This window comes from Prinia subflava, chromosome 2, assembly GCF_021018805.1.
Source record: "Prinia subflava isolate CZ2003 ecotype Zambia chromosome 2, Cam_Psub_1.2, whole genome shotgun sequence".
In the NCBI taxonomy this organism is placed as follows: domain Eukaryota; kingdom Metazoa; phylum Chordata; class Aves; order Passeriformes; family Cisticolidae; genus Prinia; species Prinia subflava.
In genome coordinates this window covers 36,372,948-36,390,338 of record NC_086248.1, presented here as the reverse complement: position 1 = coordinate 36,390,338, position 17,391 = coordinate 36,372,948, and the positions used below count along the sequence as shown (strand labels likewise).

At 43.5% G+C, this 17,391-nt stretch overlaps 1 protein-coding gene across 1 annotated transcript; it reads left to right on the top strand.

Moving 5' to 3' along the window:
- Positions 1–1,497: 1,497 nt before the first annotated feature.
- On the top strand, positions 1,498–16,397 carry GABRR1 (gamma-aminobutyric acid type A receptor subunit rho1). The gene is made up of 8 exons (XM_063389633.1): positions 1,498–1,656; positions 2,971–3,038; positions 4,847–5,070; positions 8,579–8,661; positions 9,837–9,977; positions 10,425–10,577; positions 12,229–12,425; positions 13,226–16,397. The coding sequence occupies exons 1-8, from the start codon at positions 1,638–1,640 to the stop codon at positions 13,511–13,513; spliced, it is 1,173 nt and encodes a 390-aa protein (XP_063245703.1). The 5' UTR covers positions 1,498–1,637; the 3' UTR covers positions 13,514–16,397.
- The last annotated feature ends 994 nt before the right edge of the window (positions 16,398–17,391 follow it).

Genomic DNA, 17,391 nt, shown 5'->3' with positions numbered 1-17,391 from the left:
CCGCTGCCTGACGCCCTCATGGGGGTGAGGGGTGAGGCCAGGGCCATTTGCCAGACTCTTCCGGGCTTCACGTGGTGCTGATGCGCAGTTTGTGTGGCTGTGCTGTTTTGCTGGGTGCTTTCCCTCCAAAAATCCCTCCTGCAGACCTGAGTCCCTTCCATGGGCTCTCTTTCATGCCACTTGGAGTTCCCTCAGTCGCTGGCAGGGAGAAAGCACCCTTCTGAGCACAGTCAAACCTGCACACAAATGTCTGCTTTGCCACTGGCCTGCTAATATTGCTCCTCTGCCTTGGATGGGCATAAGCCTTCCCTAATGTACACTCACAGGTCTTTCAGAGGCTGACTTAAACCTAAAGCAGAAGCAGGAGCCACCTTTTTAAATGAGGGATAATTCATGACTAGAACTCACTGATGGAAGTAGACAATGCAACCCTCCTAGAAATTGCTGAACTCAGACTAGGCATCTTTCTGAGATACTTTGTAGTCCAGATAAAGGATTTGAGAGAGGGATTGCTGAAAACATCATAGGTCTCTGTTAGGAGATTGTTGTATTGGCTTCTTGTACAACTTTCAACAAGTCTTTGAGATGTACAGCATGACTAAGCAGTTTAATTAATGAGAAACTTTATCTTAGGAACTTTTTCCCCATCAAGTTTCTTTGTAAGACTGTTTTCCTTTCATCTACTTCTTACTTGTCTTGTGTATATTCAGATGAGTGCCTCTCTGATTGTGCCATCTTTTCTAAAATTGAGAACCAGCAAAACCTTTCCTCATTCTTTTGAGCCCTCCTGCCACCCAGGTGGCTGGTGTGCAGCTGGCTCTAAGGGCAGCAAAGGCTTCCCCTGCACAAGGCTGTAACCAAGGAGCTGCTGCCATCACCATCCCAGTCAAAGCACTGGGGCACTGGTTTGCATTTTGGATGTGCAAGGAGATCAGAACCTCCTCTGTCCAGTGTTTGATGCAACTCCAACAGCTTCTGGAATTACCCTCACAGGCTCTTTGATGCTCAGAGACTTCACAGTTCTGTAATGCTGCTTTTTATCCTTGATGGAAATCTAGGGCAGAAGCTAATAATTTTATCCCAAGTTAGGGAATGGCCTGCCTCCTGGCCTGGTTCCCAGACTGTCTCCATTTTGTTCCTGGGCAACAGCCAGTAGCTTATTTGATATATTGTTTCCCTAATTCCTGGCCTCACACTCCATCATAACTCAATGTCAGGAGTGCTTCCCCCTCTCCACTTACCCACACATACTATTCCTCTAGCCCACACGTTTTAGTGACTGTCACCAAGCTGCTGTATGCAGAGAGAATTTTACAGGAACAAAAAACCACCAAACAAATGTTTTCTCAGTGCTAAAATTATCACAGGTGCCTAAGCTGTATGCTCAGTGCAGGAATCAGTTTTTAATGATGTGCTGCCAACCACTGCCACAATCACAGGCTCGTGGTCTAAGGGGTGGATGCTTTGGGGAGTAAATGGAGTGAAACAAGCGCATACTTCTCGCAGGCACTGCTCAGGGCTCATACCTGTGCTTCTCTCCTCCTGGTAGCCCAATCTTAAAACGAAGCCCTGACATCACCAAATCTCCCCTGACGAAGTCAGAGCAGCTGCTGAGAATAGATGACCATGACTTCAGCATGAGACCAGGTTTTGGAGGTATGAAACATGCACATTTGACACTGTTCCTGTTTTACACATTCCTTTTATACTGTAACATCTACAGTGGTGAAGAAGCAGATTGGCATTTCTTTCTCTAATATCTTTTGAGTTGTTAATTGAGGTGCAGTGAAATAACCTTCTAGATGAGCAAAAAGCATAGTCAAAGGCACAGGAATGTGATTAACAGGCAATATATTGTTCTTGGTGCTCAGTGATACTTTCCTCTGATAAAAATCTGCAAGTACACCTTATGTTTATTCCTGGATGATGGGGGAAATTCTAAGTTTTTGTCTTAGTATGGCCATACGTGTGCATAATCAAAGGATGTACCACACTTAATTCATTTACAACCCAAAAGAAAATATCTTGACTGCCTGTGTTAGTGCTTGCTCACAGTTTTGTGGCTGTGTGCTAGAGCAACTGAAGCTTTCAGGGAAATGGATGAAGGAGAACGCGCTTTCTTTCAGCCCATCGGATTAGAGAATGTTGTAATTTATCTACCCTTTCTGGCTGACAGATGGTCATTCAAATCCAGGATACCATTATATACTCTGATGAAAGAAGATTTTATCACTAAATGCTCAATATACCAAATACCAGCATGTTCAATTAATTTAAAAACATTTCAGTTTCACAGCAGTTAACAAATGTGAGCATTATTTTACTTGACAGCTCTCCTGGGCTGTAATTGCTTGAGGTATATGAGGGACTAGTCAAAGCCTGGAGGAGGGAAAAAGTTCAGAATCCCTCTTACATGGGGTCACAGTTGGATCCTTCCCCTCAGGAGCCTCAGGCTCAGTGGCACATGCCTGTGTCCTGCAAGGTATCCCCTCCTGTCACCCTTTCTTTTCCACAGCTGAGCAGTGAGTTTTGTGAAAGTCAAATACACATAGTAGCTCTCATGAATGTTATTAGCCTGCAAGGGGAGCAAAAAATGGGGGAAAATCTTCCACATTCCCTTTGTTGTGCCACCACTGGTCTCTCTGTGAATGGATCCTCTTCCAGTAATCTGTCTCGCCAGTCCTGGACCCAAGCACTAGAGCTAAAAACAAAGTTGCTTTTAAATTTTGAAGGGACACGTGGAGGATGACACAATAAAAAGAGAAAGTTATTAGTGGATCAGTCTTATTACTGACTTTAATTGTTATTAGGAGATTTTTGTTGTGAATTCCAATCATTTTTACTTTCTATAGGTTTACTGTTGTTTCTATTTCAGACTGAGCATCTATTTCTTTCTGTAAGATAGTAAAGTCAGAGGATTGCTTTGTCTCAATAGGTTTGTCCACTCCTAATTTTATTTTTTTTTCCTAGGCCCTGCAATTCCTGTTGGAGTGGATGTCCAAGTTGAAAGTCTGGACAGCATTTCTGAGGTGGACATGGTAAGAATGACAGATGGGATCTCTGGAGACCAAAACTCTGCAGGTTACCTGGGTTTGTGTCCATGGCGTTTGAATGCTGCCAAGGACAAACACTCCACAGCCTCCAAAGGCAGCTGCAGGTTTGATCTGAATCTGCCAACAATTGCTTCTACTGACCTCATGCTACCATTTCATGGCTCTTGAAGCAGAAGGAAGAAATCTGACATTTTCTTTTCTCTAGGACAAAATGATAAAACATTGCCAAGACTGTCTCAAAGGATTTGGGTTTCTATATTTTCTTAAATAGTGATAACACACTTAAAAGCTCTGAGGAGACCAATGAATGTGTTTATTTTAAGGCACTTACATGCTGCAGACATAGTGTCACTTTGGACAAGTTCTGAGACAGTCAGGGATCAGAGAGCTCCTGAGGAAAAGGGGGAATGGCTTTAAACTGAAAGAGGGTAGGTTTTGATCAGATATAGGGAAGAAATTCTTTACTCAGAGCGTGGTGAGGCACTGGAACAGACTGCCCAGAGAGGTTGTGGATGCCCCATCCCATTCAAGGTCAGGCTGGAGAGGGCTTTGAACAGCTGAGTTTAGTGGAAGATGGCCTGCCGATGTCAGGGAGGTTGGAACAAGATGGTCTTCAAGGGCACTTTTCCAGTCAAAAAATTCCATGACACACAGAGTCTCTCAGTAACTCAGGTTTTGCTTTGGAAGAGAAAAAGATCATTCCCCAATACAGAATATTTTTCAAAATGTTTTGACTTCTCAAAAAAATTATCAAGCAGCTCTGAAGGTTTCACAGGAAGCCCCAGATTTTCTGTGCTCCTAATTAAAACACAGAGGGTGAAAGAACCTGCGGTGGACCTCCTCCCATGCCTGAGCCAGGAACAAGGCTGTGTGGCAGCACAACTGGTGTTTGGCAGACACACTGGTGGCATGTCAGGCTCCTCTCACTGCAGCTATTTCAGCTCTTGTGTGCGCTGGGATATCTGCAGTCATCTGACCTCGGGGGTGAGCATTTTCCCCAGAGCTCGGGACCCCTCCAGCTGACTCCTTGACTCCAGTGCTCTTGGCACCCCGACAGCTAGCCATGGGTGTCCTGAGCTTTCCCCTGTTCTGGCTGAGGAGAAAGCTTGTGAAGGTGGCCAGAGGGCCCCTAAAAAGCTTTAGGACTTGAAAGCAAAGTGGAAGAACTAACATCGAAGACTTAGAATTTAAGAAAAAAACCCAAACCCCAAAACAAACCCCAAACCAAACAAAACCCAAACAACAAACCTGTTACAAACCTGTTACAAACCTGTTTCGTTGGGGTTTTTTAAGCAAACATTATGATTCTGAATTAGTTCCCATGGCATCTGAATATTGCCTCTGTTCCTCCTCTAGTGTCATGTTGCAACACTCATCAACACGAGAAAACTCATCAACCACTAGATGGCCTTGGGTTAAAAAGAAAATTAAGGGTACATTCTGGCTGTTAGTAAAATGGTAATGGAGAAGATTTTGTATTTTCAGAATCAATACTTTTTATCTCGTGTGGCTTTGTAGAAAAATGCCATGGTGCTTAGCAAGATCACTACTTGCTTTTTAAATGAAGACACATCAGTGACAGAGTTACTCATTCTGTACTAAGCTTAAGCTTGAGAAGTGAGTTGTGTCTGAAGCCAGTAAATCTGTCTGACCTGATGAATAAACGAGCTGCAGCCCAGGGAGTGGATGTGCCCTGAGGAGAGGTGCTTTACAGTTCATGGTTTGTCCCAGAGAGGAGCAATCACTGCCATGCTGATAAGGTGTAAGTTGTGACCCAAGTCTGTTTGCTGCAGGACTTCACCATGACACTTTATCTGAGGCACTACTGGAAAGATGAGAGGCTGTCCTTCCCCAGCACCAACAACCAAAGCATGACCTTCGACGGCAGACTGGTGAAGAAGATCTGGGTGCCCGACATGTTCTTCGTCCACTCCAAGCGTTCCTTCATCCACGACACCACCACAGACAATGTCATGCTGCGGGTCCAGCCAGATGGGAAGGTACTTTATAGCCTCAGGTAAAACTGCATTCGCTCAATGCAAGCTATTAGTGGAAAGAGAAAGTAATTTCATTGATTCCTGTATTGTGTTTTTGCATGACTTCATACAAAAAAAAAGGCATAAAAAGAATGAATGTGCTGGCTATCCACAGAGTGCCTGTATGAGTACATTTAAGTGCCTGTTGCAGAAAGCCAGTTTCTGTGCCAGCATTGTTGGTTCCGCCACTGTCCCTTCCCCTTGTAAGCATGGCTAGCCCCTGCTCCTGTTGAGAAGCTGCAGTCAGACTGGCAGTCCCTTGGAGCAGCTCAGTAGGGGGCTAGCAGGCTGCATCCCCACAGGGCACTGCTGAAGAGGCAGGACACATTCTAAATAAAAGGGCAGTGTTTGATAATAAAGAGAAGTCCAGGGCAGCTATAGTTATCCACTTCATTACACAGCGAAGTCTCTGGGCTTAGCAAAATGTGCAGTTTCTATTCTTGAAAGCAATAATGAAGAAGTATAAATTATACTGAGTGCCACTTTATAAGCAAAAAAACCCAGAGGGAATATCCTTTAGCATGTGAAGTGACAAGCTTCAGAGCAAGGGTATATAGCTCCTGGTGCCTCCCATGTATGGTTAGAACAACCCAAACACTTGGTTTGGCTCTTCCTGCTTTTTTGCACAATTTTCATGTGAGACCCATGAAAGCTTCTTGCAGGAGACACTTCTGGTAAACATTGCTTTGTCCTCTGCCTTGAGGGGTGGTCCCAACCCTGGCTTTCTCCATTATTTTTCCAAACAGTGCATCAATTGACCTAAGTCTGAATGTTCCTAAACTGGGATTTTTTAATTTCTGATAAGTAACACTTCCATGCTTGGAGATGCTAAGTGAGGAGCATCTGTGTCATGATTTAAACCCAGCTGGCAACTAAGCCCCGTGTAGCTGCTGGCTCACTCCCTCCTGGTGGGAGAGAGAAGAGCATTGGAACAGTAAAAGGCAAAAAACCCTTGTGGGCTGAGATAAAGGCAGATAATTAGGTAAAGCAAAAGCCTCATACACAGGCAAAGAAAATCAAGAAATTCATTCACCACTTCCCAAGGGCAGGCAGGTGTTTAACTACCCCAGAAAAGCAGGGCTTCCTCACATGTAGCAGTCACTTGGAACATCAATGCCTTTATTCCCAACTTCTACCCCTTCCTCCTTCTTCCCCCTCTTCATATGCTAAGCATGATGCCATATACTGTGGAATGTCCTTTTGATCAGCTGGGATCAACTGTCCCCTCCAAACTCCCTGTGCACTCTCAGCCTCCTCCCTTTTGCAGAAGCAGAAAAGGCCTTGATGCTTGGAAACTCTGCTCAGCATTGATGAAAATATCCCTGTGTTATTAATACTGTTTTCCGGACAAATCCAAGATGTATTCCCACACTAGCTACTGTGAAAAAAAAATTAACTCTATCCCAGACAATCAATTTGTCAATCCCTAAAAGAAAAAAAAAAACCAACTGTGCTTCTGTTTTACTCGGCGGCAGCTCCATCCAGTTAGAAAACAAGTATTGCCAAAGGACCCATAAAAACCTATTAGAAAGGAAATTTATGTACAATATTCTGATGCAGGAATGTCAACATCACCTCCACAGCAATGAAATAACAAAATACCTGATAAATAAACGAAGCATCAGATGATAGATAATATATTCTGAAGGACAAAAAGAAGGAAAACCTGACTGATAGGAGGTCAGTATCAACAAGACTCATAGACTGAACTAGTGGAAAGTTGCAGAATACACTGCTTGTGAAGGCTATGGAGGTCTTTAGGCAATGCTGGTAGTGGCAGAGGTGAAGCTGAGCCTGCCACAAGGTGAGGGGATGATTTCTCAGCCTGCCAAGATGTTTTATGATTCTACAAAAAAGTCAAGCAAAGAAATCCTTGATTCCTTAGGGGGCATCAGTTTGATAAGAATTCTTTTATTCTTTGATATTTTTATCTTACAGTTCATTTGAATTAATAGCCTGAACATTATCTACCTTCTCATTATCAAAGCTTTTTCTTCACTCAGCAGATCAGACAAGGTTCAGGTATTCTTTAGGCCTTTGCAAAGTTTGGTCAGGTCCTGAGTACACTACAAAAGGACAAGAATATGACATATTTTTCAGCTATAGCATGTATGCCTACACACTCATTTAGCTGCCAGTCATCTGCATTGCAAGCACTTCTGGTTATCTAAAGATGGGAACAGGGGGACATCAGACTGCTCAGAGCCTGCACAGCCTTGTGCTTAAACAATTTCCCGGTACGAAGCGGTGGCGAATGCCTTCGATAGCAAATTGGCTGAGTTTCAGTACTTAATTCAGCAGCAGAGGTTGCAATGCTTTGTGAGTGCTGGGGAAGGACAAAGGCTTCCTGGAAGAACAAACAGGTTGTTACAGCCTGTCTGCCTTGCTGAAAGCCTTTGCCTGCAGAGTGTATTTTTCCTTGGTGTCTCCCTTTTTAGGGTTCTTTGCCAGATACTGTTTTCTTATCTTGGAAACCACCATAGACCTTACTGGCACCTTAAACGTCCATTTGAGCCAAGCACTTTCACTTGAAAGCTAAATCCAGACAGGAGAGCAACATCAGACAGAACCCACTAGTGCAGAAGGACTACTAACATAAGGTTTTTATCACTATGTGGCAGATATCTCTCTACCACTTTCACCTGTTTCACCTGTGTTTTTTATATGCTGGACTTCTTCTGGGAAGTCCTGCTTCATGAGAAGTCACAGAAGTCCCCAGCTAATTCTCACACCTGGTCTGTGCCTCCACTGGAGCAAAAGCAAGGAATATGGTGCCCCTTTCTATAACTTCGTAATTCTTTCCCCAATATGATTAATACTTTTATTTTAATTTACTTCTCTAGAGTCCAAACCAGTCAAGATTTATGGTTGCTTCCAGTTCAAACACTAAATTATGCTGTTAAAAATGTGATAATCAGACTATAGCAAGGCCAGAGATTTTGACTGATGGACCAGAGCATTTCGGTGGTCACTGTTGCATTCCAGCTCCAGCCCTGTGCCCTCTGGTGGCTGATTCCCGTGTGTGATCACCGGCTGCCCATTGAGCAGCTGGAGATTCACTGTGTGCAAGGAAATTACTTGCATCCTTCATGGTACTACGATGGCTTTGATAAATGCAAATTATTTTATCGTATAAGGCATCTGTTTAAAGGACAGATGTCTGCAGAAATATGTTTGCTGATTGTCAGGGGGGAATTGTCCTTTTTGCCCTTTCTCATTTTCTTCTCCAATACTTTTGTCAACTAGTTGCAATTTTTAATGGCATAATTTTCTAGTCACCTTTTTAACAGTAGTTTGCTGAGAGGAAAAATGGCTTTAAAGAAATGGCTTTAACTAAAGCGGAATAGCTTCAGCTGAATGGAAGGAATTTATTTTCAATTGAGTGGTACTGGCTGTAGTTGTTTAATAAAAGACCAAACTCACAGCTTTACTATTTTTTAGTCACATAAGGAGACAAGTTTTTAATGGAGTGATTTTTATTATTCCTAGAGTTACAGTAACAGCAATGTGCAACATGGATTTCAGTCGCTTTCCCCTGGATACACAGACATGTTCCCTGGAGATTGAAAGCTGTAAGTAAAGCAGGGGTATAGGGGAGCCAAGGGCACCCCACGGGCACCCAAACTGTGTTATACCAATAATTATTATGTCAATAATTATACCAATAATTAAACTGCTGCTACATTCATGGGAGCTCTAACAAAGTCATCAGACTTCAACCCTCAGAAAAGCTCCCTGCCTGTATTTTTTCACTAGAATTAGATAGTGTTTGCAACAAGTGTTTTTAAAAACCAGCTGTGAGCACTGTCTTGCCAGTGGCCCTGAATGCCAGCAGGCTGCCCCTCTGGGGCCCTGGGTCACTTGCTTGCAGGTCAGCAGTCTCCAACAGCTCCTGTTTGCCCAGGTGCCCTCAAACCCATGGATAAATGGCTGTATGCTCTTCACAGGCACCATCTGCTCATCTGTGATGTAGAAACCACGACGGGGTAGTGACATTAATTGCCTTCATCTAATGCTTCTTAGTCCTATTTGAGATACACCCAGCTTATGTCCTTTGTATGATGCACATATCAATTGGCCAGATTTCATACAGCAACATTTTAAACATTTGGCTTTTTAGAGTTATTTTCTTCTCCTTCTTAAGCTTACAATAAGAAATGACAATCTTAATTCTGTTTTAATACATTTATATGTGACTTTTTTCTCCCTGTGTGAAAAGAGCTGCTACTAAACCCATCTGAGAGGATTAACATTACTGTTACTTCCACATGTATTAAAAAATGAAGTAATGTTCATGTGTATACTATAGGCAGAAAATTTATCCAAGAGTTTTTCCTCCTGTGTGCCTCAGACCATTGATAGATTGTTTCTCTAGTCACCCCAAACAGACTCTTTCTGCTAAGGCTCCCTTTCTTTGCTTCTGATTTTAGGAGGTTTACAATAAAGAATTTTTCAAGTTTTGATGCAGTGGGTTACTTGACACACACAGTGCTTGTGTGAAACTATGATTAGAGAAACAGGAGGGTTAACAAAATGTGCCAGGCATCAGGCCTGAGGGCTGTGACAATGAGCTAGTCCACTCCTTGCCACAGCCATACCCACCACTTAGGTGGGTAGCATTTGGGAATTTGAGTTTTTCAGCTGGGAGCTGTGAGGGAGCCAGGAGGGCTGTGTGGGCACGCCCTGGGCTGTGGGGGTGGTAACAGCTGTCTTAGTGCACTATACTGAGTTTGCTCTGCTTCACTAGATGCCTACACTGAAGATGACCTTATGCTCTACTGGAAGAATGGGAATGATTCCCTTAAAACAGATGAGAGGATATCGCTGTCCCAGTTCCTGATTCAGGAGTTTCACACCACCACAAAGCTTGCCTTTTACAGCAGCACAGGTGGGCAACCAGGGCACCTGCCAGAGCTGGGGGAAGAAAGGGTGAAAGCTGCCTCTCTTGACCTTGGCCATGGAGGATTGTCCACTGGGAGTTGTCTGTATCCCATCAGACCTGCCACCCTTCTATACCAAGTTGGCTGTCCTTGCCACACACTTCCACCTTAATGGTCATGCAGTCTGGAAAGATAATCCTTGAGGTCACACCAAGTCTTAACTGGAATCAAACTCTCTGATTGCATAGGTTATGTGGAAGATGCCAGCCTGAGAGATGCTTTGACTTTGATGGTTGGTTCAGTAAGGAGTTTTTTCTGTTAATGGCAATGATCTGCAGCCGTTAACTGTGTTTTGATAAAAGAAAGTTAGTCACTTTTCCCCTGGTGCAGCATCACCCTGTATGAAAGTAGTTTGATGTTGGTGTAACTTCTCTTTTTCATTCTTTGTTTCACAGGGTGGTACAATCGCCTCTACATAAACTTCACGTTACGCCGGCACATCTTCTTCTTCCTGCTCCAAACCTACTTCCCTGCCACTCTCATGGTCATGTTGTCCTGGGTGTCCTTCTGGATCGACCGACGAGCAGTTCCTGCCAGAGTCCCATTAGGTAAAAACAATCTTGTAATCAGCAGACCTGAGAGACAAAGGCTGCAACCACAGCCTTGACCATCAAGGTGAAATCCCTAGTGCTGTGCACTGCCCCCGTGTTGCCTTGAGGCCCCACACGCGTGTCCCAGGGAGAGGACGTGCAAATTCTCCTCGTGCCCTGCAGTGCCAAGAGAGTTGCTTTCCCTGTTTGCACAAGATGGACATGGAATAAATCAGAGAACAGAAGTCCCACTCTGCTTTTATTGCTCTAAACAGAGACAGGGCAGGTGTACAGCCAAGGTGTCAGTATCCTTCAGAGACTTCAGTGAGCGAGAAGGTGAAAATCAGTATCAGCAGCCCTGACAAAATTTCAGTTTATTGAGTTCTGCTAGAGGAGGGAGGATGGAGGTAACACAGCTGAACTGTGCCATGCAGTTTAACTTGTTAAATGAGTTTGCACTGCAGTGTGAGGCATTCAGCTTCCCCTTTTGCAGCATCTTTCAGAGAGATGAGGCCGTATGTCACAGGAGTCCCCATAGGTGCAGAACTGTGACATGGACATAAATATTCTTCTAAAGTGGATGCTTTGCCCTCAGCAAAGTGCTGTTTGGATTTTTGCAGATTCTGAGCTCAAGCTTGCTTCCTCTTATTCCAGGCAATGTGCTTCAGGATTTTATTTATTCTTAAAATCATATTCCTCAGGGGAGAGAATATAGAGACAACATAGAGATGGCAATAGGGCAGTTTTTCACATCTGAATTTAGAAACAGCACCCATTGCCTCGAGACATCATTAAAAGAAGCATAAGGGTATGGGCCATGGCTTTTCAGAAGATGTAGGCAGTGCCTTAGCAGTATTTTTAGCACTTAGATACTCCTGTGAATTCAGTGCTTTGTGCTTATGGACATAATTTCAACTTCCAAAGTACTCACTAATGTGACATAATTAGCCCCTGAAATGAGAGGGCCATGGAGAGGCTCTCTCAGAGCCAGGGCAGTGCTGAACCACAGGGGCTCCTGCCCTTGCTCACATGCTCATTGTGCTCATCCAGGGTGTAATGTGGGCCAGTGCTGCCTTGTGGGGCACCATATTCCTTGCTTTTGCTCCAGTGAAGGCACAGACCAGGTGTGAGAATCAGCTGGGGACTTCTGTGACTTCTCATGAAGCAGGACTTCCCAGAAGAAGTCCAGCATATAAAAAATACAGGGGAAATGGGTAAAAGTAGCAGCTTTGCTTATGTCCACACTGTGGAGGGGTTGAACTAGAAGCTGAGATACTCAGAATCATAGAGTCACAGAATATTTTGAGTTGGAAGGGACCCATAAGGATAATTGAGTTCAAATCCAGGTACTTGCACCCCTTCACGGACTGTCCTGAGCCTGGAATGGGGTGCAGCCAGCACAGGGTGGGAGGCTAATGGTGTGGTGAGGAGGCAGACAAGCAACACCTGAGACCAGAATTAGAGCTGTGCTCACCAAAGAGCCAAGAAATTCCCAGTTACAAATCAGGGCTGCCTGGACCCTCCTCAGGCAGTGAAACTCATTACCTGAAAGTGAAGAAAAAATATTGCAAGGTAAATTCAGATGTCAGGAAATAGTAACAATTGCTGTATTTGCGATGAAGTCTGGTTTGAAAGCATTTTCTGGTCTCTTCTGCTGGTGTATTTCCAGGGATAACCACCGTGCTGACCATGTCCACGATCATCACCGGGGTGAATGCCTCCATGCCTCGTGTTTCCTACATCAAAGCAGTGGACATTTACCTGTGGGTCAGTTTTGTGTTTGTCTTCCTCTCGGTGTTGGAGTACGCGGCTGTGAATTACCTGACAACGGTGCAGGAGCGGAAGGAGAGGAAGCTGCGGGACAAGGTGAGGTTTTCTATCTCCAATGTCATTTTATTGCCCCTGGGAAAAGGTGTGCCAAAAGTCTGGAAAAGCTTTGCAGCTGCAGAGTGCTGCTCACAGCTGCCTGGGGAAAATGTAGTATATGCAAAAGGACACCAGCAGTGAGGCATTGCGGGTTATAAAGATTTGCCACGCCCAAGCTTACTCTTCTTTCTTTGGAGTCTACACGGGCTAACTCCCTCTAGGTCTAGTCCTCCACTGCCTGTATAAATGGAATGGGTCTTAGGATTTTATCTTTTAATATTTTTTTATACTGTAGATTAAAACCTGTGGATAGAATCAGTTTCAGATGACGTGACAGATACCCCCACTTTTGTCTACGCACAGTCTAAACTTATATAATGGTCCTGATTTTCCCATTCTGCCCTTGTTACATTAAATTTTAACTAAAATTTCAGCCTACGATCTCTCCAGATGGGGCAGGCGTCATACATTCCTTCCTATGCTTTCCCTCTGTGTTGCTCTGATCTCCTCAGCTGCAAGGTGCATGTGAGCCTTCATTTACACCCTGATACCTGTGCCTAAGCCAAAGGAGCTTTTCCACAGGCAGCCCTGCTCTCTCTGACTGCACTGTGCCTTGCAGACATGGAAGCGCAGATGGAAAAAGCTCCTTCCCAGCTCCACCATTTTGTTCCCCCTTTTGCATCCCAGCAGCGTGAATCCCCCAGGCCTTTCCCCACCTGCGTGGGCTGGAAGGAGCAAAGGGATATCTGTGACGGTGTGGACACGGCTCAGACCCCTGCTGTCCTTGTCTGTGCCCACAGCCTGCCTGTGCATGCAGCCTACCTCAGCCCCGGGCCATGATGGTGGACGGCAGCTACAACGATGGGGACGTGAACGAGCTGGGGCACTTCATGTCCGAGGACGGGGACAAACAGGAGCGGATGATGGCGCAGCTGGCGCTGGGCTCGGAGAGGGGCTCGGCCAGGAGGAAAAACCAGAGATACGTCAGCATGCGCATCGACACCCACGCCATCGACAAGTACTCCAGGATCATATTCCCTGGGGCATACATTCTGTTTAATTTGATATACTGGTCCATTTTTTCATAAAGGTTCATAACTTCTACAGTCACAGAGCACTGTGACATTAAGTGAAAGTACACTCTCACGGGGTAACAGAAAGAAAATAGAGAACTGTTTCAATTGGAAGGAAAAATGATTTTTTCTAGGATTTAATTTTTTTATTAGAGGCAACTCATCTGTGGCATAAATAATTGTGGAAGTTTCACATGTCAGCAACAGATAGAATATACAATCTAAAATTTTATACTTATTTAAAGATGTGCTATGTTCCTTCTTGTGCCTCACAGGCCACTGTAAACTATTTTAACAAGTGACTATAATTGCCAGTTGCTTATATATGGTGCATCCTCCATTTTGTGCCCCTGAAATCTTAATTCTCTGAGTACCTGAGTGCATGCATACATCTCTCAGCTCAGCAGACTGACCACATTCAATACCAATAAATACAAGAATATGCAAATACTTGCATGTTTGCAGGATGAGGTCAGAAATAGTAATTACTAACACAAAATATCCAGTCCTGGGAAACGCTTTGGCAAGGTTATTGATGGCTACATCTTTCACAGCTTAATGCATGACTCATTAGCAGTACTGCACTGACAGGTCCACGAAGCAATACTTTCAGACTTTTGTTTTATCTTAATAGTATTTAAAACATGGAAATATTTCCAAACTGTCTTGACTAAGTTTTTAAAATATGAGTTGCAATGTACATTTAATAAGGAATGAACAAAAGCCAGACTTCCTGTAATGCTAACTAAATCCTCTGGGAAACACAGGAGCTCTCCTTGGATCTGTTTATTTGGGTCACTGGTAGTTTTGCTCTTGAGTTTCCTGGGAACAGGTTTCTCTACAAAATGATCCAGTGGAGACAATCTGTTGTCTATTAAAAAAACCCCAAACTGCTTCAGGAGAAGCCTCTTTCCTCTGATGTAGTCTGGGCATTACCAGCCTATGTATAAGCCTGAAAGCCTGTTGCAGCCTGCAATGCCAGCAGTAGTTGTACTCGCTTCCAGGAAAATCCAGGTTCATCTGTTTGTAGTAAAAGCATAACAGAAAGGTGCTCAATAGCTGACAAAGCAGTAGTAAGGACTTTACAAGAGAGACCATGCCAAAACCTTTAGAATGAAGTAAGAAAACAGCTTCCACCATAAGATAGCAGCTCCACTGCAGACACAGGTACAGCTAACAGAATCTGCTTTCATGCTCCATTGTCCCCAAGCGTGCTGCAGCCCACCATGCCCTCAGAGAAGGCTCAGCACCTTCCAAGACAGAGCAAGGGCACGCAGCTGGAGCTGGGGACACTTGGCACTGACTTAAGCCCCAGCTCTCCAACACAGTGTCTGCAGAGCTGCTAGTCAGTGTGAATATACTCCATACGGAAAAGGCAGGATCTGTAATACAGAAGTGATAAAATAGTTCAGAAAAACAAGAATCAGTTGGATGGAATCAGGGGCCTTTACAACACCAGCAGCACCAAAGGTGTCTCAGACGTGTGATCATTCAGTTGTTCTGCTGCTACATGATATACTCCTCTGTTCACAAAGCTACCTGAGGGTTTGCATTCACAGGACTTTAAACACACACATGCTTTTGCACAGCAGACACACTTGTGTTTTACAGGTGGAGCTGCTGTGACCTAAGCAGTTGTGACTCCACAGTGAATCTTCTTACATGACACCTGCCCTGGCCTGCCTGTTCTGTCACTCTACCATCAGGTGTGTGACACAGTCATTGCACTTCTTTGAACACTGCTGGTTGTTGTTTTTATTTCCTATGTAAATAAATGTTACATAAACATACTCAGCATTTTTTACAACTGCTAAAATTGTGACCTAAAAAACTACCTATACTGATCTCACACAGCCTACACTCCACAGCTAAGGCAGTTAAATCACAAAAACTAAAAAATCATTGTGAGACACACCCACCCATAATATAGTTTTACTACTTATTTCTACAGTTTTTCTTTTCCACATGCACATATAACCATCACACCTTTGTTTTATCAAGTCCCTTTCATATCAAATTATTCTCCTGCAAGTTTTTTCAAGAGATTTAAAAAATGCCTTTTTTTCTGTTTGTTTAAACCTGTAAAAATTGCAGTCAAATGAAAGTAGAAAGGTTACTCTGGCAAACGTGGATAAAAGGTTGACTACCAGGTTTTCCCACCCTACCTTATTCCTTATTCTGATGACAACTTTCCCCACAAATAGCTCAAAGAGTTCTTGGGCAAACTTGCACAGGAATGTATTTAGATTCTCAGTATTGCAAGAACCCATTTATTTCTACAATTTAAGAATAGCACAAACTGGAGTGCCAGATTTTATAGTAAGCTCTTCAGCTCCATAAGAAGCTTAATGTTCTGTAGTTTGCTGCAGTACAGTACATTCCTTTATAGACTCATTAATCTCATACTGCATACATTATTTGGCATCTGATCAGTATATTAAAGGAGATTTTGAAGACACAAATGGGAGCTGGACTTTTGAATTCCCTGGCTTTCATTGGGAACCTAGTCTCTAACTTCCCATGTGATTTTTCAAAATTTCCCTTCCGGCACAACTCCCTAAACTGATTCCCCAACCTCAGTGTTTGGATTTACACTGTTAATATACTTGTGTTTTATTTGGGAAACTCTAGTGCCTTTTCAGTCTTATATAAATGTGTATATATACGCATTCTATAACTACAGGATATGTCATATACAGTCAGTGTTTGCTATCAGCAACTGTACTCATTAAACTTATTTACATACACACTTTTTTGGCTTTTAACCTTTCACTGTATAGGTTTTGTATCCAGTCATTAACACTCAGCTTCTTTCCACTTCTACAATAAATCAGAGAGGTTTGCTTTTGTTTATTTCTAGAAACACTCAAAATTACAATAAAACTTCACATTTGTACAGCATTGTGTGTTTTCTACTTTCAAAAGCATGAACCCCATGAGTTTGTACATGGAGGCTGAGGACCTGATCCACATGAATACTAAATACATCCTTAAATCTTGTTATGCTGATAGGGCTGGAGAGTCCCAGAGTTTCACAGCAGGGCTCTGATAAGAAACTTGCAGGCAAACTCCAGATCACCATGATGATGACACTCAGCTTTCCCTCTCAGACTGTGTGTTACAGTCCTTGTTCTTCTTGCTCTGGGTGGTAATCTGCAATGTCTTTGAGCTTAACCCAAAGGCCAGCCTGCAGTGAGGCTATGTACAGAAGGCAGGTCTGTTCTGTGGATAGACACAGGTTCTGCCTGTGAGCACATCCGGCTCGGTTCTAGCTGTGGAGGCTGAAGCCTTTGGTAGTCTTTACACTTTAGAGGCCTTAAGTTCTTCACAACATCTGGACATCATCACCTCATCCTTTCACAGCTGTGATTTGCCACCAGCAGTTCAGAACCATTTCAGCCATTACAGGTAATTTCCTACACATCTTGATTCATTACTGAGAATACTATTCCTGACAAATATTCCAATATTCTTAAATTACAAACCGTTTGGGGAAGACTGCAGTTAGGGCAACTTTAAAAGCATGTTGGATATTTTCATATATGTGCGATTTATAAGCATAAATGACTGAAAATCAAAAAATTATTCCCACAGGAATAAATTCTGCCATACACAGTATCACTGTGATAGTAAAATTGCAAAGTTAAATCCCAAAGTGCTTTAGTTCTGGACCTCAAGAACTAACATTCTGAGACAAACTGGAATTAGCTCACGTGGGGAGTTGAGAAAGAAGGCTGAAAGAGGATTCAAGGATTTGACAAATGAAGCCAAGATCACCTGACCTAGTGTTGGTGATAACCCAATTCAAACTGGAGGCTAGACCAGCTTTAGCCTAACAGAGATCCTTCAGCGAGCACTCACAAGCTCACATCTCACATTCTGACTTATTCTAT